Source organism: Bos mutus, chromosome 16 (assembly GCF_027580195.1).
Source record: "Bos mutus isolate GX-2022 chromosome 16, NWIPB_WYAK_1.1, whole genome shotgun sequence".
In the NCBI taxonomy this organism is placed as follows: Eukaryota; Metazoa; Chordata; class Mammalia; order Artiodactyla; family Bovidae; genus Bos; species Bos mutus.
This window is the reverse complement of record NC_091632.1, coordinates 50,894,241-50,921,152: the sequence shown is the minus strand read 5'-3', so window position 1 is coordinate 50,921,152 and position 26,912 is coordinate 50,894,241. Positions and strand designations below refer to the sequence as shown.

The following is a 26,912-nucleotide window of genomic DNA, read 5'->3' as shown; positions in this document are numbered from 1 at the left end:
GTCTTCTTTATATAACTCTATTTAACTTTGCATATCTATTCTTTCTTTCTTTTCTTTCTTTCCTTTCCTCTCAACATATTTGTTAGTTTTATTGCTTTATTCCCCAATTGGCACCTTGCCTTAGTTTTGTTTTCCAGTTTGTGCTTTAGTTAGTTTTGTTCTCGTAGATATAATTTTTTATTTCCTTTGTTTGCTGGGTCAATCTACTCTATTTTTGTTCAACTGTTTTGACTTTGCTTATGGGTGTATTTGTATATGTGTATATTCTATTATTTTAATTATTATTTGCCTGATTTTTTAACTGCCATTTGTCTGGGATTCATCTTTGGTTTCTTGTTTTCAGATATTTGCTTTAATCTCAATTAATGCCATAACAAACCACTTGTGGAAACTTTATTCCTGACCAGAGATCAAGCATTGAGCCTTTGGAGTGGGAGCACTGACTTCAAAACACTAGACTACCAGAGAACTAACACTAGGAAGTATCAACTAGTGAGAATTCACACAAAGGAAACCACTTGAATACACTACGAAGCATCACCCAACCCCCAGGAGCATCCTGTGCAGGACACCTCACCTAAACAGCACACAAAACAAAAGTACACACCCCACCATCAGCAGACAGGATTACCATCTCACTCAGCCTTGCCCATCAGAGGAAAAACAAACAAACAAACAAATCTCGCCCTATACAAAGCTTACACAAACCAATGGACCAACCTTAGGAGGGCAGAAACCAAAAGGAAGAAAGAATTAAACCTTGAAACCTGGGAAAAGGAGACCTCAAACTCAATACCTTAAAAAAAAATAATGAAAAGGCAGAGAAATGCTATACAAATGAAGGAACAAACTAGAAACACAGAAATTCAAATAAATGAAGAGGAAATAGGCAAACTACCTGGAAAAGGATTCAGAATAATGATAGTAAAGATGATCAAACACTTTGAAAACAAAATGGAGAAAATGCAAGAATCAATTAACAAAGACCTAGAAGAATTAAAGAATAAACATATAGAGACAAACAACACAATTACATAAATTAAAAATACTCTACATTTGACATTTGACATTGAAGTCGCTCAGTCGCGTCCAACTGTTTGCGACCCCATGGACTGTAGCCTACCAGGCTCCTCTGTCCATGGAATTTTCCAGGCAAGAGTACTGGAGTGGGTTGCCATTTCCTAGAAGGAATCAATAGCAGAATATCTGAAGCAGAAGAATGAATCAGTGAGTTGGAAGATAAAATGGTGGAAATAACTTCTGAAGAGAAGAATAAAGTAAAAAGAAAGAAAAGAACTGAGGATAGTCTCAGAGACCTCTGGGAAAATATCAAACGCACCAACATTAATATTACAGGGGTCCCAGAAGAAGAAGAGAGAAAGAAAGAGTATGAGAACATTTTTTAAGAGATTATAGTTGAAAATTTCCCCAACATGGCAAAGGAAATAGTCAATCAAGTCCAAGAGGCACAAAGAGTCCCATATAGGATAAACCCAAGGAGAAACACCCCAGACATATACTAATCAAACTAACAAGACTAAACACAAAGAAAGTATATTAAAATCAACATAGGAGAAGCAACAAGTAACATACAAGGGAAACCCCATATACTTAACAGCTGATCTTTCAGCAGAAACTCTGCAGGCCAGAAGGGAATGGCAGGATATATTTAAAGTATTGAAAGGGAAAAATCTACAACCAAGATTACAGTACCCATCAAGGATCTTATTCAGAATTAATGGAGAAATAAAAAGCTTTTCAGACAAGCAAAAGTTAAGAGAATTCAGTACCACCAAACCAGCTTTACAACAATATTAAAGGGACTTATATAGTTAAGAAATACAAGAAAAGAAAAAAGATCTACAAAATAAACCCCAAAAAATTAAGAAAATGGCAATAGGAACATATATATCAATAATTACTTTAAATGTAAATGGATTAAATGCTTCAACCAAAAGACACAGATTGGCTGAGTGGATACAAAAACAAGACCCATATATATGCTGTCTACAAGAAACTCACTTCAGACCTAAAAACACATAGACTGAAAGTGAAAGGATGGAAAAATATATTCCATGCAAAAGGGAAGCAAAAGAAACCTGGAGTAGCAGTCCTCATATCAGACAAAATAGACCTTAAAATAAGGAAGATTTCAAGAGATAAGGAAGGACACCACATAATGATCAGGGGATCAATCCAAGAGAAAAATGTGATGATTGTAAATATCTATGCACCCAACATAGGAGCACCTCAATACATAAGACAAACACTAATAGACATAAAAGGAGAAATTAATAGTAACACAATATTAGCAGGAGACTTTAACACCCCACTCACACCAATGGACAAACCAAACAAACAAACAAACAGAAAATTAATAAGGAAACACAAGTCTTAAATGATACATTAGATGAGCTGTATCTCATTGATATCTTTAGGACATTCCATCCAAATGCAGAAGGCTATACCTTCTTCTTAAGTGCACATGAAACATTCTCCAGGATAGACCACATCTTGGGTCACAAATCAAACCTCACTAAATTTAAGAAAATTGAAGTTGTATCAAGCATCTTCTCTGATTACAGTGCTATGAGATGAGATATCAATTACAAGAAAAAAACTGTAAGAAACAAACACATAGAGATTAAACAACATGTTTCTAAATAACCAACAGGTTACTTAAGAAATCAAAAGGGAAATAAAAAAATTTCTAGAAACAAATGACAATGAAAACATGACAACTCAAAACCTATGGGATGCAGCAAAAGCAGTTCTAAGAGGGAAGTTTATAGCAATACAAGCCTACCTCAAGAAAGAAGAAAAACATTGAATAGACAACCTAACTTTACACTAAAACAACTAGAAAAGAAGAATTAAAAAAAAAAACAACATTAGAAGAAGAAATCATGAAGATCCAAGCAGAAATAAATGAAAAAGAAATGAAAGAAACAACAGTAAAAATTAATAAAACTGAAAGCTGGTTCTTTGAGAAGATAAACAAAATTGCCAAACCTTTAGCCAGACTCATCAAGAAAAAAAGAGAGAAGAATCAAATCAACAAAATTGGAAATGAAAAGGGAGAGGTTACAACAGACAATGCAGAAATACAAAGGATTATAAGAGACTATTAGGAACAACTATATGGCAATAAAATGGATAACCTGGAAGAAATGGACAGATTCTTAGAAAAGTTCAATCTTCACGACTGAACCAGGAAGAAATAGAAACTATGAAAAACTCAATTGCAAACACTGAAATGAAAGCTGTGATAAAAAAAAATCTCCCAAAAAACAAAAGCCCAGGACAAGATGGCTGCACAGGAGAATTCTATCAAACATTTAGAGAAGAGCTAATGCCTATCCTTCTAAAACTCTTTCAAAAAATTTCAGAGGGAGGAACACTTCCAAACTCATTCCATGAGGCCACCATCACCCTAATATCAAAACCAGACAAAGACAACACACAAAAAGAAAACTACATGCCAATATCACTGATGAACATAGATACAAAAATCCTCAGCAAACTTTTAGCAAACAGAATTTAGCAACATCAAAAAGCTCATACACCATGATCAAGTTGGGTTTATTCCAGGGATGCAAGGATTCTTCAATATATGCAAATCAATCAATGTGGTACACCATGTTAACAAATTGAAAGATAAAAACTATATGATAATCTCAACAGATGCAGAAAAAAGACTTTGACAAAATTCAGCACCCATTGCCGATTAAAACTCCTCAAAAAAATGGGCATAGAAGGAATCCACCTCAACACAGTAAAGGCCATATATGATAAATCTACAGCAAAAATTATTCTCAATGGTGAAAAACTGAAAGCATTCCCCCTAAGATCAGGAACAAGACAAGGGCGTCCACTTTCACTGCTATTATTCAACATAGTTCTGGAAGTCCTAGCTACAGCCATCAGAGAAGAAAAAGAAATAAAAAGAATTCAGATTGGAAAAGAAGAAGCAAAGCTCTCACTGTTTGCAGATGACATGATACTGTACATAGAAAACCCTAAAGATAGTATCATAAAATTACTAGAGCTAATCAGTGAATTTAACAAAGTTGCAGGATACAAAATCAATACACAGATATCATTTGCATTTCTATATACTAACAACAAAAAATCAGAAAGAGAAACTAAGGAATCAACCCCATTCACCACTGCAACTTGAAGAATTAAATATCTAGGAATAAACTTATCTAAGGAGACAAAAGAACTGTACACATAAAATTAAAACACACTAATGAAAGAAATCAAAGACAAGATAAACAGATGGACAGATATTCCATGTTCCTTGTTAGGAAGAATCAATATTGTGAAAATGACTATATTACCAAATACAATCTACATGTTCAGTGTGATCCCTATGAAGTTACCAAAGGCATTTTTCACAGAACTAGAACAAAAAATTTCACAATTCATATGGAAACACAAAAGTCCCCAAGTAGCCAAAGCAATCTTGAGAAAGAAGAATGGACCTGGGAGGATTCAACCTTCCTGACTTCAGATTATACTGCAAAGCTACCATCATCAAGACAGCATGGTACTGGCACAAAAACAGAAATATAGACGAATGGAACAAAATAGAAAGGTAAGAAATAAACCCATGCACCTATGGGTACCTTATATTTGACAGAGGAGGCAAGAATATACAATGGGGCAAAGACAGCCTCTTCAATAAATGGTTCTGGGAAAAACTGGACAGCTACATGTGAAAGAATGAAATTAGAACACTTCCTAACACCATACACAAAGGTAAACTCAAAATGGATTAAAGACCTAAAGATAAGACCAGAAACTATAAAACTCTTAGGGGAAAACATAGGCAGAACACTCAATGACATAAATCAAAGCAAGATCCTCTATGACCCACGTCCTAGAATAGCGGAAATAAAAACAAAAGTAAACAAGTGGGACCTGATTAAACTTAAAGGCTTTTGCAAAGTAAAGGAAACCACAAGCAAGGTGAAAAGACAACCCTCTGAATGCGAGAAAGTAATAGCAAATGAAACAACTGACAAAGGATTAATTCCCAAAATACACAAGCAGCTCATACAACTCAATACCAGAAAAACAAACAACCCAATCAAAAAGTGGGAGAAAGACTTAAACAGACATTCTTCCAAAGAAGACATATAGATGGTTAACAAACAGGTGAAAAGATGCTCAACATCGCTTACTATTAGAGAAATGCAAATCAAAACTATAATGCGATATCACCTCACTCCAGTCAGAATGACCATCATCAAAAAGTCTACAAACAATAAATGCTGGAGAGGGTGTGGAGAAAAGGGAATGCTTTTGCACTGTTGGTGGGAATGTAAATTGATACAGCCACTATGGAAGACGGTATGGAGATTCCTTTTAAAATTAGGATAAAACCACCATATGATCCAGCAATCCCACTCCTAGACATATATCCTGAGGAAACCAAAATTGGAAAAGACACATGTATCCCATTGTTCATTACAGCTCTATTTACAATAGCCAGAACATGGAACAACCTAGATGTCCATCTACAGATGAATGGATCAAGAAGTTGTGGTACATATACACAATGGGGTATTACTCAGCCATAAAAAGGAATACATTTGAGTCAGTTTTGATGAGGTGGATGAACCTAGAACCTATTATACAGAGTGAAGTGAGTCAGAAAGAGAAATAAATATCATATTCTAACATATATACATAATCTAGAAAAATGGTACTGAAGAATTTATTAACAGGGCAGCAGTGGAGAAACAGACATAGAGAATAGATTTATGGACATGGGAAGAGGGAAGGAGAGGGTGAGATGTATGGAAAGAGTAACATAGAAACTTACACTACCGTATATAAAATAGACAGCCAATGGGAATTTGCTGTATGGCTCAGGAAACTCAAACGGGGCTCTGTATCAATCTAGAGGGGTGGGATGGAGTGGGAGATGAGAGGGAGGTTCAAAAGGGAGGAAATATATGTATACCTATGGCTGATTCATGTTGAGGTTTGACAGAAAACAGCAGAATTCTGTAAAGCAATGATCCTCTAATAAAAAAAGAAATTAAAAGAAAAAAGGCTGGAATCTGGGTGTAGATTCAAAACTGGTTCTCTAAGTAGTCTCTCATCTGCCACAGGTTTAATTTCAGAGGTGACCTTTGAGAGCATGTGGAGCTGAGAAGCAGTAAAAGTTACCCAGTTCTATTGTTTTCAATTTCTTTTACAGATGAAAATCATGTACATTTAACTTATTTTCAGAGTTATATATAAAAATTAAAAACTTCAATACTTGTAAAATTATTTGTGGAATTCATTTTAATCAAAAGGTAAATGGAACTATTATATGCAAACTTTGACAAAGCAAAAAACAAGAAAATGCTGGAGCTTCCAAAGGTGGTCTGAGGGCAAGCTGTAGGGGATATAGGCATGGGTGTTAACTAGACTGAGTGGGAGATAAAGGGGTATGTGTGCATGCTAAGTAGGTTCAGTTGTGTCTGACCCCATGGACTGTAGCCTCGCCAGGCTCCTCTGTCCATGGAGTTCTCCAGGCAAGAATACTGGAGTGGGCAGCCATTCCCTTCTCCAGGGTCTTACTGACCCACGGATCAAACCAGGGTCTCCTGCATTGCAGGTGGATTTTTTTGCCATCCGAGCCATCAGGGAAGCCCAGAAAGGAGTACACCTTCACCAAACTTTGGTACACAGAAATTTTTTTCTTGGTATAGACCTCCATGTAAAAACTTAAACTATCTTTTCCTCTTTGGGTGTTTCTTGTCTGCAATGAGTAACAACAGTGGCATAGAGTGTTAAAAGAAAAAATTATAATTCTGATTAGGAAATCTAATTCATGATTTGAAATCTTTCAGGATCAGAAACAGGTGTACAATTAATCAGCAAGATTAATCCATGTCCCACGGAGAAATTTTACTTACTAAAATCATTATTGAATTTATCCATTAATTCATCAAATACCAAGCAGTCTTCAAAGCCCTAAAACAAGAAAAAATGGGGAAAAATGAACTAAAATAATAAATACTTTGTTTAGCTATTTTGAATAGACTTCTCATTGGTGGTATAACTCACAGGATATTTGTACCCTAAACCAGTACGTAACAGCTGAATAGTCACACTTGGTATTGAATTCTGATTAAAAATGCCATTAACAGCATGTTTGATGGTTTTGTCTTTGCCCAGTTTATTCATTTATATCTATCAATTCAGTTCAATTCAATTCATTTCAGTCTCTCAGTCGTGTCCGACTCTTTGTGACCCCATGGACTGCAGCACGCCAGGTCTCCCCGTTCCTCATCAACACTCAGAGTTTACTCAAATTCACGTCCATTGAGCTGGTGATGCCATCCAGCCAACTCACCCTCTGTCATCCCCTTCTCCTCCTGCCTTCAATCTTTCTCAGCATCAGGGTCTTTTCCAATGAGTCAGTTCTTTGCCTCAGGTGGCCAAAGTATTGGAACTTCAGCTTCAGCATCAGTCCTTCCAATGAATATTCAGGACTGATTTCCTTTAGGATGGACTGGTTGGATCTCCTTGCTGTCCAAGGGACTCTCAAGAGTCTTCTCCAACACCACAGTTCAAAAGCATCAATTCTTCGGTGCTCAGTTTTCTTTATAGTCCTACTCTCACATCCATATGTGACTACTGGAAAAACCATAGCTTTGACTAGACAGATCTTTGTTGGTAAAGTAATGTCTCTGCTTTTTAAAAAGCTGTCTAGGTTGGTCATAGCTCTTCTTCCAAGGAGCAAGTGTCTTTTAAAATCATGGCTGCAGTCACTATCTGCAGTGATTTTGGAGTCCAAAAAAAATAAAGTCTCTCACTGTTTCCACTGTTTCCCCATCTATTTGCCATGAAGTGATGGGACTGGATGCCATGATCTTCATTTTCTGAATGTTGAGTTTTAAGCCAACTTTTCACTCTCCTCTTTCACTTTCATCAAGAGGCTCTTCTTTGCTTTCTGCCATAAATGTGATGTCATCTGCATATCTGAGGTTATTGATATTTCTCCCAGCAATCTTGATTCCAGCTTGTGCTTCTTCCAGCCCTGTGTTTCTCATGATGTACTCTGTATATAAGTTAAATAAGCAGGGTGACAACATACAGCCTTGACGTACTCCTTTCTTGATTTGCAACCATGTTGTTTCATATCCAGTTCTAACTGTTGCTTCCTGAACTGCATACAAATTTCTCAAGAGGCAGGTCAGGTGGTCTGGTATTCCCATCTCTTTAAGAATTTTCCACAGTTTATTGTGATCCACACAGTCAAGGGCTTTGGCATAGTCAATAAAGCACAAGTAGATGTTTTTCTGGAACTCTCTTGCTTTTTCAATGATCCAATGGATGTTGGCAATTTGATCTCTGGTTCCTCTGCCTTTTCTAAATCCAGCGGGAAGTTCATGGTTCACATACGGTTGAAGCCTGGCTTGGAGGATTTTGAGCATTACTTTTCTAGCATGTGAGATGAGTGCAAGTGTGTGGTAGTATATGTAGATATAGATATAAATTTAGAATATCAAAATTTTAGATTAACTTGTAATTTTGACAATTCTGTTGCTTCTTAAAGAAGCAAAAATTATTATATTGTTCTACCATGAGCATTAGAATAATATTTAAACTATTTAGGCATTTAAGATTCACATTTAGAGCAATTTAATGACAGCATAGAACTCTCATATGAACTCATTTCCCATAAGTCAAAATTAAAGCAAATTTCTAATCAACAAATCCACAAAATTAGTAAGATACTCTGCTAAGTGCAGTAGAGAGAATAAAATAGAAAGCTATGTTTCCTGTATTCTAGGAAATTAAACTATGGTTTTAAGATCATATATAAATATGTAAAGGTTAAAAAATAAAATATTTCTATATCAATTACACATATCAATATTATACCAGAGGCAAATAAATTTGTCGATTATATAGGCTGTTAATGCTATAGGAATATAGAGATAAGAGATATCATATAGTGATGAGATAATAGTCTTAAATTCTTTAATTAATTCATTTATTCCTGGAGAATTCCTATGAGATGGGTCTTATTAAAATCTGAATTTTGGGGGGAGGGAGGCTCAAGAAGAAAGGGATATATATGTAATTATGGCTGATTTGTATTGACTACCACAGCATTGTAAAGCAATTATTGTCTAGACAAACAATTATTTTATGTGGATAAAATAAACATAAATTTATTTTGGGGATCCCACCTCCCCAAAAAACGTTTAAAAAAAAAGAAATAATAAAGCAAAAAGTATTAAAAATAAAAAATCTGAATTTTACAAATAAGGAGTAAAATTAGTTGTGTGAAAATATATTCTAATAAATCATGAAGGCAGGCTTTGAACAAAGGAGCTCTAATGCCAGAGTCCACACATGTATCCACTGCTAAAATTGATGTGTTTTTTAGTTTAAAAAAAAATTGGAGTATAGCTGACTTACAATATTTTATTTGTTTCAGATATACAACTTAGTGATTTGATATTTTTATAGATTATACTTCATACAAAGTTACAAAATATAGGCTATATACTATGTACTGTATATTATTACAGTTTGTACCTCATAATCCCCTTTTTCTTTCTTGCCTCTCCCCCTCCCCTTCTACCCACTGGTAACCACTAGTTTGTTCTCTGTATCTGTGAGTCTGTTTCTGTTTTGTTATATTCATTTATTTGCTTTATATTTTAGATTCCCCATATAAATGAAAACAAACAGAATTTGTCTTTCTTTGTCTGACTTATTTCACTAACCGTTATACTATACAGGTTCATCCATGTTGCTGCAAATGGCAAAATTTCGTTCTTTCTTATGGTTGAATAATACTCTATTGTATATACATACCACTACTTTTTATCCATTCATTTTTAATGGACACTTAGGTTGTTTCCACATCTTGGCTACTGTAAATAATGCTGCTATGAACATGGGGTGCATATACCTTTTTGAAGCAGCATTTTCATTTTCTTTGGATATATACTATGAGTGGAATTACTGGATCATGTGGTAGTTCAGGTTTTAATTTTTGAGGAACCTCCATACTGCTTGCCATAGAAGTTGCAACAATTTACATTCCCACAAACAGGGTACTAGAATTCCTCTCTTCTATATCCTTGACACACATTTGTCATTGTCTTTTTAATGATAGCCATTCTAGCAAATATGAGGTGATATCTCATGGTGGTTTTGATTTGCATTTCCCTAATGAACAGTGAATGGCAACCCACTCCAGTACTTTTGCCTGGACCCATGGACAGAGGAGCCTGGTGGGCTGCAGTCCATGGGGTCCTGAAGAGTCGGACACGACTGGGCGACTTCACTTTCACTTTTCACTTTCACGCATTGGAGAAGGAAATAGCAACCCACTCCAGTGCTCTTGCCTGGAGAATCCCAGGGATGGGGGAGCCTGGTGGGCTGCCGTCTCTGGGGTCGCACAGAGTTGGACACGACTGAAGCGACTTAGCAGCAGCAGCAGTGAACAGTGATGTTGAACATTTTTTCATATGCCTGTTGGCTATCTGTATGTCTTCTCCGGAAAAATTCCTATTCAGTTCTTCCGCCCATTTTTGAGATCCGGTTGTTTGTTTCCTTGACATTGAGTTATATGAGTTTAATATATTTTTGGATATCAACCCCTTATCAGACATTACATCTGCAAAGACCAAGTTATTCAAATGCAGCTAATTTTGTTCTTTTTGGATTTGATTAAGGTCTCCCATTCAGTAGGTTGCATCTTCCATTTGTTGATGGTTTCCTACAATTTTGTTTAATTTTCTCTTGTTGTTGTTCAGTCACGTCTCACTCTTTGTGACCCCATGGACTGTAGCACACCAGGCGTCCTTGTCCTTCACTATCTCCCGGAGTTTGCTCAGACTCATGTCCACTGAGTTGATGATGCTATCCAATCATCTCATCCTCTGTCACCCACTTCTCCTCCTGCTCTCAATCTGTCCAAGAATCAGGGTCTTTTCCAATGAGTCAGTTCTTCGCATCAGGTGGCCAAAGTATTGGAACTTCAACTTCAGCATCAGTCCTTCCAATGAATATTCAGGGTTGATTTTCTTTAGAATTGACTGGTTGGATCTCCTTGATGTCCCAGGGACTCTCAAGAGTCTTCTCCAGCTTTCACCATCTCTATGAAATTATGTGAAAGTTACCTGTCCTGGTCTTGAAGGTATGTTCTGTGATGTCCTATTCAGTCTGCATGTGCTAGTGGCTTTGGTGGGAGAGCATATCTGAAGTGAGCATGGGCCACACTTTTCCTTAGGCTGTGGTGGCAACCACCCCCTTGGTGAGAGACAGGACTCGTTTCAGAGGGCCTAAAGCCAGATTCAGGTGCAGCCAGGACTTCTCCTTGGGAGAAGGCAGGAAGGGAGGAAGTAAGCTCAGGGTCCTCCTGCTCTACTAACTTGATCCCACCTCCCATTATGTTTTGTAAAACAAAATATTTACCACTAATTAGATGAAAATATAATTGATTATACTCACACATTATTTATTCTTGGACTATATTCCTAAACCAAAACAATAAGACTATGGTTATAAAACTATAATATTAGTAATCAAACACACATGCACATAAAATAATTGTTTGTCTAGACAATTATTTTAGAATTCCTTAAATTAACATTCACTATTTGAACAGTATTCCTTTCCTGATATATTGTTCTGGCCAGAATGGTAAAATTTCCATGGAAGCAGTAATATTCAATGTCTAGTCTGTTTTATCATTCTATTTAACTCTATTAATTGTGTTTTCCTTTCCTGTGGAATGAAAAAACAGAGGGGGGAAGAAAAGATAATTTGGGATATTTTTCTTTCTTCTTTTTTAATTTTTGGCTGCACCCCATGGCTTGTGGGACTTTAGTTCTTGGATCAGGGGTCAAGCCCATGCCCCCTGCATTGGAAGGTGGAGTCTTAACCACTGGACCATCAGGGATGTCCCTGGGATATTTTTCTTTGTTGATACTAACATTATAATCTCAAGAAAAAATTTACTTTAAAAATGACGTCTTGGAGACTTCCCTGATGGTCCAGTGGCTAAGACTCCATGCTCCCAACACAGGGGGCTTGGGTTCAATCCCTGGTCAGGGAACTAGATCTCACACGCCGTGACTAAGAATTCGCATTTCACAACTAAGACCTGGCACAGCCAAAGAAATAAATACTTAAAAAAATTAAGCCTTGAATTTCTGACAGTCAAGTTCCTAAATTTCAAGTTATCAATACATTTTCTAACTGAACAGAAAACTATGTTATGCTTTATGCTTTTTTATACATTAAGTGTCTGGATCAAGTAAGCCAAGAATTGACTATACATAGAGATCAATCTAGTTAAATAGCTGGTGGGGTTGTTGAATTGATTGTTTTCTCAGAGATTATGTGGGGATAGTTTTAACCTTTTCTTTTTTTTTTTAAGCTTTTTTAATTGAGATGGGCCCAGAAAAGTTTGAGGGACTCACCTACTGAAAAAGAACTTACCGCATTCATTCCTTGCCCAAAAAAGGGCACGATGGCATGGGCAGCATCTCCCATCAACAAACAATGTGATTTAAAGTGAAAAGAAGAGCATTTAACGGATATCATAGACTGGGCGGGCAACAGAAAGAAATCTTGTACCAGGGCTTGCCTTCAGAAGAAAACAATCAAAATGTAAAAATGTTAAGCTGGGTATTAAATACTGCATAGTTCTTTCAGATTTATTGGCTTTGTCAACATAATATTTCATTGAAAAATACATGAGAATGCCAGGAAGAAAACAGCTGAAGTTTCCATTGTTCCAAATTCCATTGTTCTAATTACATTCTTAATTTGAAACAATGTTAATCATATCCAAAAAGAACAAGAGTAGCTGAATTTGGATAATTTTAAATATGCCTGTGTTATATGTCAGGAAAATTTCATTATCTAGCACATAAATCACACAATTTTCAGCTATGTTGGTATATTTCAGGTTTCCTTGGAAAAAATTGAGATGCAGTTGTGCATGTTATTAACACTCAACAAACCAAAATTAAGTTAAGTGAGTCCATGTGTATCTGGAAATGAACAACTGGAATCAAGCTAGTATTGCTCAAGTATCTACAAAGGTTTTGTGGGCGCTATAGGTGGAGAAGTACTATGAACATTTATCATGTGTACTTGCTCAGTCATGTCTGACTCTTCGTGACTCTATGGACTGTAGCCTGCCAGACTCTTCTGTCTGTGGAATTTTCCAGGCAATAATACTGGAGCGGGTTGCCATTTCCTCCTCCAGGGGATCTTCCCGACCCAGTGACTGAACCTATGTCTCTGGCATCTCCTGCACTGGTAGGTGGATTCTTTACCACTGAGCCATCTGGGAATCCTGTGTACATACACTAGATGATATTACATCTAGTGAGAGAGGCAAGAAATAGCCAGAGAACAAGTTCCAAAAGTATCTAAGGGCTAAATTTTGGCATGAGAGATTTCCATTCAATGCCAGAGAAGGAGAAACCAACATAGCATTTGAATTGATATGCAGGAAAGGATGAGAACTGACAATTTTAAAAAAGATCTGCTATGACTTGGCAGTGGGCTATCCCTTTTACATAATTAACTCATTTAATTTTCAAAATTGCCCTAAAAGTAAGGCATCCTGATGTCTATTTTAGTGATGAAAAATCTGAGACCCAAGGAAGTCAGGGACAAGAGTAGTGTTAAAACCTTGCTCTTTCTGCAGCATTGTGCTGCCTTCATGAAGAAGTCACTGGAGGTGGAATGGGAGTTAGGTTCTAGGTCAGAGGGACAGGGGAGAGAGGCACTGAATGAGACCAAATGCTGTCCATGTGGTGATGTTGAAATGGGCCAGAGGAGCTAAGACTCATAAGCCAGACAGCTGGTACAATTAGCTATCAGTTTGGAAAAACTTTACACATGCCTGGCCCTGTGCTGAATGGTTTATAGGCATTATTCCCTTTACTCTGCACAACAACCCTTTGGGGCAGGTACAACTATCATCAGCATTTTACTGTGAAGGGTATGAGACATAAGAAAGCTAATATAGCTAGCAGCTGGTGGACTTGAGGGTGCCATCATATAGATTTGTGTTCCCACCAGCAGGAGGAAGCACAGCCGAGCTCTGTGGCACACAGAGACCTGTGGGGCCTGAGCACCTGCAGAGGGAACATAAAAGACCCAGGGACAATGGTGGCTTGTCTTTCCCAGAGATACCGGCCCAGCCTGGGATTTTTTCAGAATTCCTGTTTGCAGCACAAGATCCTCTTGGACTTTTGCTGTAATCTAGGTTTCCCATCCAGGTCACTGCATGATCAGGAAAGATCCCCTGAAGGAGGGCATGGCAATTTCTTGCCTGGAAAAACCCTGTGGACAGAGGAGCCTGGCGGGATACAGTCTATGGGGTCTCAGAGTCGGATATGATGGAAGTGACTTAGCACACATGCAGGTTTCCTGTCCAGGTCAATGCATTACAGATCATTTTTAACAAAAGCTGAAATAAGGTGCATTAGCCTTTATCTGAATTTTGAATACCTCAAACAAGGGGTCAAAAGGCACAATTGGACATCTTGAAACTTACTTTCCAATTAGAGGGATGGAATCCGGAAAGTATTTCTGGAAGAAGTCCAGCACATCACTACTGGTTAGCAGTTTTTCAAACTCTTCAAAAGGCATGAACAAAGTACACGTGAAAGATTTGTTCTGTGATGAGAAGAGGAACAGTGTGTGAGAGATTGGGGGTCAGGCAATGCTGGCCCTAAGACAGATCCTCAGTCTCAGAGAGCTTGCTGTGGCTCAGGGGACTCTGGGAGGAGTGTCCAAGCAGACAGGAAAAGCACCCTCATTTCTTCCCTCACTTCCTTCCCTCACTTCCCAGGAAAAGCTCAGTCAGGGGTCCCCAGGTACACTCCTGCTTTTTGGTTATTAGGAAACTTTCTATACTGTAAGGAAAGTTATGACCAACCTAGATAGCATATTCAAAAGCAGAGACATTACTTTGCCAACAAAGGTTCGTCTAGTCAAGGCTATGGTTTTTCCTGTGGTCATGTATGGATGTGAGAGTTGGACTGTGAAGAAGGCTGAGCGCCAAAGAATTGATGCTTTTGAACTGTGGTGTTGGAGAAGACTCTTGAGAGTCACTTGGACTGCAAGGAGATCCAACCAGTCCATTGTGAAGGAGATCAGCCCTGGGATTTCTTTGGAAGGAATGATGCTAAAGCTGAAACTCCAGTACTTTGGCCACCTCATGTGAAGAGTTGACTCATTGGAAAAGACTCTGATGCTGGGAGGGATTGGGGGCAGGAGGAGAAGGGGAAGACAGAGGATGAGATGGCTGGATGGCATCACTGACTCGATGGACGTGAGTCTCAGTGAACTCTGGGAGTTGATATTGGACAGGGAGGCCTGGCATGCTGTGATTCATGGGGTGGCAAAGAGTCGGACATGACTGAGCGACTGATCTGATCTGATCTGATACTGTAAACTCCAGATATTTTCACCAAGCAAACACTGCACTCCTTATACTATTAATAGGTGCATTGGATTTGAATTCTCCTCTTTTTTTTTTTCTCTACTGTTATTCCATTTAAAACACTATGACATTAGGGCCTTGGACCCCAGGATTCTTGACAAGAGAAAGAAAAAACAAAGGTAAATAAAAGACCAACCAGAAAAATATAAATAGATATAGGTGTCTATATTATATATAGAGATTGTTGTTGTTTAGTCACTAAGTCATGTCCAACTCTTTAGTGACACCATGGACTATAGCCCACCGGGTTCCTCTGTCCATGAGATTTCCCGGGCAAGAATATTGAAGTGGATTGCCATTTCCTTCCCCAGGGGATCTTCTGGACCCGGGGATTGAATTCACATCTCTTGCACTGCGTTGGATTGTTCATCACTGAGCTGCATGGGAATCTCCATATAGAGATAATAATAACTATATATGTACGTATTCCGTTCAGTTCAGTCACTCTTTGCGACCCTATGAACTGCAGCACACCAGGCCTCCCTGTCCATCACCAATTCCCAGAGTCCACCCAAACTCATGTCCATTGAGTCGGTGATGCCATCCAACCATCTCATCCTCTGTCGTCCCCATCTCCTCCTGCCTTCAGTCTTTCCCAGCATCAGGGTCTTTTCCAATGAGTCAGCTCTTCGCATCAGGTGGCCAAAGTATTGGAGTTTCAGCTTCAGCATCAGTCCTTCCAATAAACACCCAGGACTGATAGCAAAAAAGTCTCTAAGGTCTAATGAAAGAACAGCCATGCTCCTTTTTGATAATGAATATTCAAATGTCCTACAGACCTTAAAGGATGAAAAGTACTTCATAATATATAACCTAAATATCTTTGGCTTTATTTGGGGGCAGTTTCTTCCTGCACTGTCTTGGGAGAGGTGGCAGTCAGGTACCACCACACACAAACCCCCATTAGTCATTTGTATATGTTAAATATCCTTTCCAAAGTAAATAACTTGTATTTCTTCAGGTTTTTCTTCAATATCCCCAAAGTTTCATATATAATCATTAAACAGACTAGACAATGATGAAGTTGACTACGTATATGTATATAGTATATAAAAGTAAGTAATGAAAACCATTAATCATATAGGCAAAATGAGAGTTAATAAAAATTTTACACTACCATGTTAGGAAGTGCAATCATCATAAAGGTATCTCTAGGCCAAATATGTAGATAATTAGGTTCCATGGCATACTGCAGGGGAAAAATATACATATAATTAGTGTATTAATGCAGCTCATCTGCATTAACAAATAAGGCACACCGACTCTGTTTATGTTATACTTGTACCCACAGCAATTTAGATCACCGCAAGTCCTTCTAAACATAAAGTCTAAGCAAAGACAGTTTGCTTGCTGTGAAAAAATAGCTTAAAGATGAACTCCCACTTAATTCCCCAGGTGTTAGAAGTGTTAATCATTCAGTCATGTCAGACTCTTTGCAACCTCATAGACTGTAGGCTCCTCTGTCCATAGAATTGTCTTGGCAAGGATACTGGAGTGGGTTGACATTTCCTCCTCCAGAGGATCTTCCCCATCCAGGGATCAAACCCGAATCTCCTGCATTGGCAGATTCTTTACCACTGAGTCACCTGGGAAGCCCATAAGTGGTATATAATACTGCTATCCCAAACAGCGGAGAGGGCAATGGCATCCCACTCCAGTACTCTTGCCTGGAAAATCCCATGAACGGAGGAGCCTGTTGGGCTGCAGTCCATGGGGTCGCTGGGAGTCGGACACAACTGAGCAACTTAACTTTCACTTTTCACTTTCATGCATTGGAGAAGGAAATGGCAGCCCACTCCAGTGTTCTTGCCTGGAGAATCCCAGGGGCGGGGGAGCCTGGTGGGCTGCCGTCTATGGGGTCGCACAGAGTCGGACACGACTGAAGTGACTTAGCAGCCCAAACAGACTAGACGTTTGAATTTCAACTAGGATAGGTTAAATCAGTACCTTAAAATGTATGTTTTACATGCAAATCAAGTATTTAACTAATGCTTTGTACCTTTTATTACTTATAAGCCAAGATCCTCATTGCTTCTGTTGGTATTTTAATTTTCCTCAACATGCAATACACATACTACATATTTGCCTCTGGCCACATATGGTTTAACTTGGACTCCAGGAAATAAAAAACATGCAATGCATGTCTCTTTACAACAACTCTCTGTTCACTTTATTTAATACCTTTTTTTATTTAATCATGAGTATAAGAACTTTGGACTGTCAGTACACAAAGTTGATTCCCAACCTGTTTTTTTTTTTTAATTTTTTCCCAAGATATAATAGAAAAAAGTAGTTGTAATTCCTTTCCTTTCTTCCCTATTCAAGAAAACATATGGAAAGGTAAGGGAGTGAGAATGATATTATTAAAAGGATACCTCTACATCCAATTTATTATGAGTTATTGAATACATAGTACTTTGGCAAACCTTAAAATGGATCAAGACATGCTGATGAGCACAACTGCACTAGAATACACTTCTCTCTATTATAGGGCAGGGGAGGGGGAGAGTCATAGGAAGGAAAAAAGAAAGGGAGAGGTCTTACATCCCCATTCTTAGGTGGAATATTCAGCTCCATGTACCCATGAGGAATGTATTGCTGACTGTAATCAAAGCGGGGTTTCTTCATGAGGTAAGTTCTAACAGTGGAAAAGGCTCCATCAGATCCTACAATGAGGTCACAGGTGACATCTTTGGGAACTTTGTCCTGTCTGAAAAATAAAATAAACCATCAAAAAAAAAAAAAAAAGTCTAGTGGTGAAAATGATGAAGTACCTCTATTGGGTATAAAAAGTAGTGACTTAATAATGGGGCCACTACTCACTTTTACATATCTGATTTAGAGCTTTGAGTCGATAGCTATAAAATGAAGATAACACTTGTCCCAGTCATGGGGTTTGCTTATGAGAATGAGGGTAACACACAGTCATGCTGCTGCTGCTGCTGTTGCTGCTGCTAAGTCGCTTCAGTCATGTCCGACTCTGTGCGACCCCAGAGGTGGCAGCTCACCAGGCTCCCCCGTCCCTGGGATTCTCCAGGCAAGAACACTAGAGTGGGCTGCCATTTCCTTCTCCAATGCATGAAAGTGAAAAGTGAAAAGTGAAAGTGAAGTCGCTCAGTCGTTTCCGACCCTCAGTGACTCCATGGACTGCAGCCCACCAGGCTCCTCCATCCATGGGATTTTCCAGGCAAGAGTACTGGAGTGGGGTGCCATTGCCTTCTCCAACACACAATCATACTGATTCCTAAAGACATGCTAGGCCACAGAAGCCTGACTTAAAGCTGAGTTCCCTGCATGAAGGAAGAGAACCTTGAAAAGAAGGAAAAGTCCTTCAAATGGAGAAAGTGTATGAACAACCACAGGGACGTGACGAAGATCCTCTAGGAGCAGCATGTTTGTCTTAGAGGAGATCAGAAGAGGAATTTAAGAAAAGAATACAATTGGAGAGGGAGGAGAAGAGGATTTTGAATGTTAAGATGCAAGGTTTAAATACATTATTCTGGCAGCTGGGAGAAAACAATATATTTCCATTGGGCAGGTGGTGTATGAAGAGTAGTACTTTAAGACAACTTACTTAGGAGTAGAAACGTTGCAGAGGAGCCACAATGCAGAAGGGAGAGGAAATGGAGACAAAGTGACCTTAGTAGCCTACATGTGTGGGGGTGAGATCCCAAGGATTGTGGTGCTCAGGAAGAAGGACGACATAGGCTCTGAGGCAGACAGGAAGTACGAGACACTGGGAAATGTTTTCAGATCAAATGGGAGAAAATAAGGAACGGGGTATGTCAAGAATGATTTTAATTATTTGGTTAAAAGTACTAGGTAAGTCAGCTTCCCAGGTGACTCAGTAGTAAAGAATCTGCCTGCCAATGCAGGAGACACAGGTTTGATCCCTGGGTGGGGAAGAGCCCCTAGGGAAGGAAACGGCAGCCCACTCCAGTATTCTTGCCTAGAGAATCCCATGGACAGAGGAGCCTGTGGTCTACGGTTCACAGGGTCACAAAGAGTTGGACATGACTGAGCATCTAGAGAGCAACAACAACAAACCAGGGAAGTTAGGAGGAGGACAAATAGATGTTTGAAATTTTAGATACATTTGAGATTATGGCAAGAAGTACTTGCGAAGGTGCTTAAAGGAAAATTAATATTAAGATTGAAATAAGGGTTATTATTACAAATAGAAATGTGAATTTATAAGTAGTTGTTGAACAAACTGTGAATCCAAGATATTTCCCCCAAGTGGGATATGAGTCTTGGAACTTGAGAGGAAATGGGCTCAGCCAAGCGGAGGCAGACAAATAGTATTCAGAAAGAGGAGAGGAGAAGCAGAGCAGTGGAGAGTTATCTGTTTTAAGTTAGGAGAGTGTTAGAAGCAGAGTACGGTTACCAGTCTAGAATACTGTTAAGAAGATGAATGAGCGGGAGAATCAGGAAGAATACTGGTGCTAGTGATCAACATAAAGTTACTTGACTGTAGAAACTACTTGAATTACCCTGTTAGTAATCATTTAACTCTTTCAAAAAAGTCAAGAGCAAAGTTTACAGGCACAGTTCTCCACTTCAACCCTTCACCTGTGAAGTCAGAGGGCTGACCGGTTCTTACCCAAGCACTGTGATCACTCCTTTCTCGGGATTACATTTCACCAGCCTGTGGCCAAAGTGCACTTTTGCATTGGAGTATTTCTCAACAGCTGAAGAAACAAAGAGAGAAAACTAATGGAAATGAAATTCCAATTCTTATTTCACTTAAATTGAATTAATCATTTTCTGAGAATGGTGTGATAGAGATACTTAACAATGTAAACATCAATTAGTTAAAATGTGATTTGACAACTGTTTGGCAAATGTTCTAAGGATAATCTGGTAGTAAAAGAGATAAATAAAAATCAACTGTCTCCATCTCAAAAAAAAAATCTAACTATGTATATTCTTGCATCACTGTAATTGTTGGCACCCTAGGAAAGAAGCAATCATCACATATTTTAAAGTTACTCCCAAATTAAGGCTTAATTTGTGATTGGAAATATTCAGTCAAACTTCTTTTTTCATACTATGTCTGACTTTGTATCTCTTTTTAGCAAGTCCTCTAGACTTCTGACTCAGTTTGTTATAAATATAGATCATTGATATATAAATATAGATCTTTTTGTATCAAATAGGGGAAAGTGAGTAAGAAGACTGGAAACTTCTTAATAAATAGAATCAAATTATTTTAGTGCTTTTTTGGCCTGCTAAAAAATCTATAGTGAATTTAATTTTCTTAACTATTAGTTTTTCTCATGAGCAGGAGATCTATAATTAGGGGCTATTTATTGTTCTTAAAGCCACAAATCTGAATGTAGATGTTAGAGCTGGTGTAGACCTCAGAGAGAGTTTATTTTAAAACTCTTCATTTCATAAATGAAGTAACTGAGCTTCTGGAGGGAAAAGTGAGATGACTAAGATCACACAAAGTAAAGAATTTAGGAAAAATAAGCCAGAAGTCTGACTTTGAATTCAATACTTCTATCTGTACCCATCTCTCCTTTTCATCTCAGGTTTTGTATTTGTTGTTGTTGTTGTTCTGCTTTGCTTAAGTTTGATTTGGGGTTTGCAGACTTTAAGATTCTTGAACACAGGATTGGAAGCTTTAGAATATTGAAATTTGAGATATGCCAAAGACTTATCGATGTTTAAGAAATCTTTTGACAAATAACTTGGAGAAATCAGAGTTTACTCAAACCACTATGGGTATCTTTGACAAACACAATATGTGTTTGTGGAATCAAGCTTTTTGTAATTTTTTTTTCAAATTAAATGTAGAGAAATGCAGCTCAAAGAATTTTCCATGGGACACTAGTCCTATGATAACTGAAATAACTGTTCTGTGGTCACAGTCATTACAGAAATGCTCACACTCTGACCCTCTGACTATGCCGTCTTGGTCCCCAGATACATGTGGCTCTTGAATGCCTAAAATATGGATGTTCTGAATGGAGATGGGATGCAACCACTGGGTTTTCACAACTTAGTTTAAAAAAAAAAAAAGGAGTAAAATGTCTCATGAGTAGCATTTTTACATGGAGAAGGCAATGGCACCCCAGTTCTCTTGCCTGGAAAATCCCATGGACGGAGGAGCCTGGTGGGCTACAGTCCATGGGGTCACTAGGAGTCGGAAACGACTGAGCGACTTCACTTTCACTTTCCACTTTCATACATTGGAGAAGGAAATGGCAACCCACTCCAGTGTTCTTGCCTGGAGAATCCCAGGGATGGGGGAGCCTAGTGGGCTGCCGTCTTTGGGGTCGCACAGAGTCGGACATGACTGAAGCGACTTAGCAGTAGCAGCAGCAGCATTCTCACATAAGTTATATATTGAAATAATAATATTTTGGATATATTAGGTTAAATATACTATTAAAATTAATTTTGTCAATTTCTTTGTAGGTTTTCTATTGTGATTAATATAAGGTTTTAAATTATGCATATGGCTGGCATTTGTGGTCACATCTTAGACAGCATTGCCCTGGAAAATCCACACTGCAGACTAGTATAATAAAGGCCCTGAAAGTACTGTAAGAAAAGACTTTTAATAGTTATTTATGTATTTATTTGGCGGCACCAGCTCTTCATTGCAGCATGTGGGATTTCTTAGTTGTGGCAGGTGGGATCTAGTTTCCTGACAAGGGATTTAACCTGGGCCCCCTGCATTGGGAGCATGGAGTCGTAGCCACTGGGTCACCAGGGAAGTCCTAGAACTTTTAAAACTAATTTGATGCAGGGTTTGCTTGTGTGTGTGCTAAGTCACTGCAGTTGTGTTCAACTTGTTGGGCCCCAATGTAGCCCACGAGGCTCCTCTGTCCATGGGATTCTCCAGGCAAGAATACTGCAGTGGGTTGCCATGCCCTCCTCCAGGGCATCCTCCTGACCCAGGGATTGAACCCATATTTCTTATGTCTCCTGCATTGACAGATGAGTTTTTTACCTCTAGGGCCACCTGGGAAGTCCAATGCAGGTTTTAAGTTTATCAAATTTACCTGACCACATATCCTTTTTATGTTTGTTTTACTTAACAGTTATTAACATCCCACAGGACAGTAAACCATGAAACAACCCTACATGAAAAGCTGATGCAGGATAATGATTTAGTTACAGTACTTTCAGAGGGGAGCTGTTCTATCAGAAGGAATGAGCATTTATCTGTGGAATAGATGGCTCATAATCTGATGCCATGTATAGGAATAAGAGCTGTGTAAAAGAACTTTATATGCCAAACGGTTTAGAAGTCAAGAGGCTCAGCATTCTTTTTATTAACATATTTATGCCATTTATGAAATTGTACGCTGTGCAGTGTGTACCTAATGAAAAACGGGGGAGTATGCCAGATGGATCTTCCCCATGTTTTAGCTCCTTATTATCAGTGTTTCATTTATATTACTGGAGGCAGTGACTGTAATAGTTAAAAGCATGGACTTTGGAATAGACAAACTCAAGTTCAATCCATTCTGCTACTTATTAACAGTGTAACCTGTTGCACTGTGGCCCTCTCTAAGCTTCCTTTATCATGTACAAAACTGAGGTAAACATCATTCTTACTTCACAGAGTTGTTTGGAGGGTTATACAAATGGATGCAATATAAAGCAGTTATTAACATAGTGCTTAACACATCAAAGATATTTTCTATTATTTTTGAAAGCTGTCTTGTAGTTTCTTTTCTTAAGATCAGCATGAATATGTAAAGCAATCTAGCCATGTATCTACTCATCCAAAAGTCAGTCTTACAAGTAAAGAAATGGAATTGAGACGAATACTAAACCCTGTTTCTGAGCCCTTGTGAATCAACTAGAGTGACCTTCCCCTTCACTCCTCCTCCCAGTTCAGTTCAGTTCAATTCAACAGATACGTTACAAACTCACCCTGGGTAGGGAACTGTGGAGAAACACAGATAAATAACAGGAACCTCTGCTCTCCAAAAGTCAGAGGTTGCTGGAATGCGTTGAAAGGGATTGATTGATTTACAAGATAGTAGAACTACTAATGGCACCCCACTCCAGTACTCTTGCCTGGAAAATCCCATGGACGGAGGAGCCTGGTAGGCTGTAGTCCATGGGGTCGCTAAGAGTCGGACACGACTGAGCGCTTCACTTTCACTTTTCACTTTGATGCATTGGAGAAGGAAATGGCAACCCACTCCAGTGTTCTTGCCTGGAGAATCCCAGGGACGGCAGAGCCTGGTGGGCTGCCGTCTCTGGGGTCGCACAGAGTCGGACACGACTGACTCGACTTAGCAGCAGCAGCAGCAGAACTACTAATGGCATGCTTTGCATAGAATGAATTTGTTTAGTACAAATGCTAAAGAAGAAAAAACTATGATCAAGGGTTACATGGAATGTGATTGGATTGATTATCCAGGATACAAATTTAATTTGCAGTCCAGGGGCTTTTCAATTAATGGATGAGTCTAGGTCTTTTTAGTTATGCACATGAGAATCTTCAGGCTTATGTACACCTTCCTCTTTATCAACTTCCTATACCCTGCATCTAATTTTGTCTCCTACAGATATCTTGAATCTATATCTCCTCCCAACTGGAGGGCTATAGCTTTAGTCCAGACTCTTGTTTTTGCACACAGCAATTTTCATAATACTTAAAAAAACTTCAGCCCTCTATCAGCCTTCACACTATTGCTTGTCATATTTCTGATAAAAAAATCTGCTTGTGTCTCTTTGAAAATTGTTATATATGTATATCTGTTTTTCTACTAGATTGTGAGTTCTTCACTGAGGCACTCATTCAAGCCAGTGCCTAGAAGACAATAGGAATTCAATACATGCTGAACAAACAATTTTTATTTAGACCACCACTCCAGTGTTCTTGCCTGGAGAATCCCAGGGACGGGGGAGCCTGGTGGGCTGCCGTCTATGGGGTCACACAGAGTCGGACACGACTGAAGTGACTTAGCAGCAGCAGCAAGATGAAAAAGAGATGCTGGAAGATGTACCACCAGTATTTTTAAAGAAACACTTTGTATTGTACATAGTCTTGCTCTTAATAACCCCTACGATGAAATGGTAAATGAGTTTCATTTAATCATATGACGAGATTAGTCTCATGTGCTTTGCTGAAAATGAGGGCTGGTGAATAAAACATTAGACTTACCCGTCAATAGATCCTTGTTTAGATTTTCTCTGCTTATAGAAAGAATATACTGCAAGAAAAATATAGTATATACTATTTGTTTCTGGAGAATGGGCAAATATGCTTCTATGTTATTCACTTAGCAATAGAAAATACTAATTATTTATCAGAAGGTTGCAAGCTCAGCTTTACAACCATTTAACTAAGTAACCTTTTTTTCTATAAACACTTTAATCAAATACATGCAATACAAGGTTCAGGTTTAAACATAGGCTTTTTCCAAGTTTGATGCTATATAAAAACAAATCTTTTTTTGGTACCTAAAATATTATTTCATTAAGATAGTTTTAACTATCAAACATAAATCTCAAATATTCATCTTAGGTCTCCAAATCAAGGTGTGTAAAAAAACTTCAGAAATGACAGCATTACTAGAATAAATGTACCATTTCCCAAAGAAACTACTTTGAAGTTTTCATTTCAATTTGAAAGCCTGTGTGAATGTGTGGTGTGGTTGTGGCAGGGTGAGGGTTTTTAGGAATAGGTAGACTCCAGTACACGGGACATGTACTGGCTGTTTCTGACTTCACAGGGCCGATTGTTCCATGAGACCCAGTCAAACAGTGCATAGGGCCTATGATACTTTTAGGGGTTCATGAAAATAATTTTAGTTTATTTCAAAATCATGAGAAAAAATAAATATAAGAATATGAATATATATTAATTCTTTAAAAGATAAGAATAAATCCAGTCTGGATTATATTAAAGCTTAATGTAATCTTTATATCAATGTGCTCATGTAGTCTAATTTTTAATATTTATTGATTTATAGGGTCCCACAAAGCAAAAGTGTCTATCTGCTTCCCTGGCGGCTCAGAGGTTAAAGCATCTGCCTGCAATGCAGGAAACCCAAGTTCAATCCCTGGGTTGGGAAGATGTTCTGGAGAAGGAAATGGCAACCCACTCCAGTATTCTTGCCTGGAGAACCCCATGGACAGAGAAGCCTGGTGGGCTACAGTTCATGGGGTCGAAAAGAGTCAGACACAACTGAGCGGCTTCACTTACTCTTATTCACTTAGGGCTCATGAAAGTCATAATGCAGTCTTGCAATTCAGGACAAGTCCATTGCTTTAAAAATTTAAAGCACATAAATTATGGGACATTACAACATTTAACACAAATATGGTCTTTTATTCATCTTGATCCCATTCAAATATAGGCATATAAAATTAACAGCTAAATCTATACTTGGTATAAAAATAACTTGGTCATGCTAAAGTGGCAACAGTAGACTGAGAAGGAGCTTCCTGTGTCTTTGTCACAAATTAAAATTAACAGGAACTTCGTAATTCTCTGCCTTGTGGTTCTGTTTTCCAGTCTTCTACATTATTAATGTTTGCATTTCAACAGAAACCACACTTGTTATACTTCTAAATATACCAGGAAACATTCAAATTATGAAGTCTTATTAACATAAGGAAAATATTCTTTCCTTGCCAGTTGATTCCTATCAGGCTTAGTTGGGAGAAGGCGATGGCACCCCACTCCAGTACTCTTGCCTGGAGAATCCCATGGCCGGAGGAGCCTGGTGGGCTGCAGTCCATGGGGTCACGAAGAGTTGGACATGACTGAGCAACTTCACTTTCACTTTTCACTTTCATGCATTGGAGAAGGAAATGGCAACCCACTCCAGTGTTCTTGCCTGGAGAATCCCAGGGACGGGGGAGCCTGGTGGGCTGCCATCTATGGGGTCACACAGAGTCGGACACGACTGAAGCGACTTAGCAGCAGGCTTAGTTGAGATAAACTGGGGCGGATCATCTGGGAACCGATAGACATGTTGGTCCTGCAGAAGATCAGGGAGAGTCCTGGTCTAATCTGCTCCATATCTTTGGGCAGTTTCCTATTATAATCATAACTAAGAGTCACTAACATCAAGCTTCACTTCTCCAATACATATTCTAAAAGGCTTACTGTTGGGGGCCGGGTGAGGCACTGTGCCCATGACAAAGGTCATGAGGAAGGAGGCTCGACATACGCAAAGGCGGGATCGAGCCTCAGGAGTCCCCCTGGAAATTCCCGAGCATCTACCCCCATAACCAGAGCCTGCCTACTTTACTATTTTGTGCTCTCCCCTACACCTCTGACTTTATGGGGGGCTGTCCCCCACCACCTCTTTTGGAGAAGGAGTTAACCTAGAGCTCCAGTTAATAAAAACTCCTGGGCATGACCAGAGTGTTTTAACCTACAAACTCCTCTGAAGGTTCTCTGGCCTGCCTGACAGGCTTG

The 26,912-nt window shown here is 38.7% G+C and overlaps 1 protein-coding gene across 1 annotated transcript in view; it reads right to left on the bottom strand.

The window, feature by feature from the left end:
- The window catches only part of KMO (kynurenine 3-monooxygenase), a 71,708-nt gene that overhangs the window by 12,131 nt on the left and 32,665 nt on the right, over positions 1–26,912 (bottom strand). Inside the window, 7 exon segments of the mRNA XM_005897200.2 lie at positions 6,921–6,978; positions 12,478–12,625; positions 14,555–14,676; positions 16,623–16,694; positions 18,050–18,215; positions 20,109–20,196; positions 24,645–24,693. Coding sequence (XP_005897262.2) covers positions 6,921–6,978; positions 12,478–12,625; positions 14,555–14,676; positions 16,623–16,694; positions 18,050–18,215; positions 20,109–20,196; positions 24,645–24,693 — 703 coding nt within the window.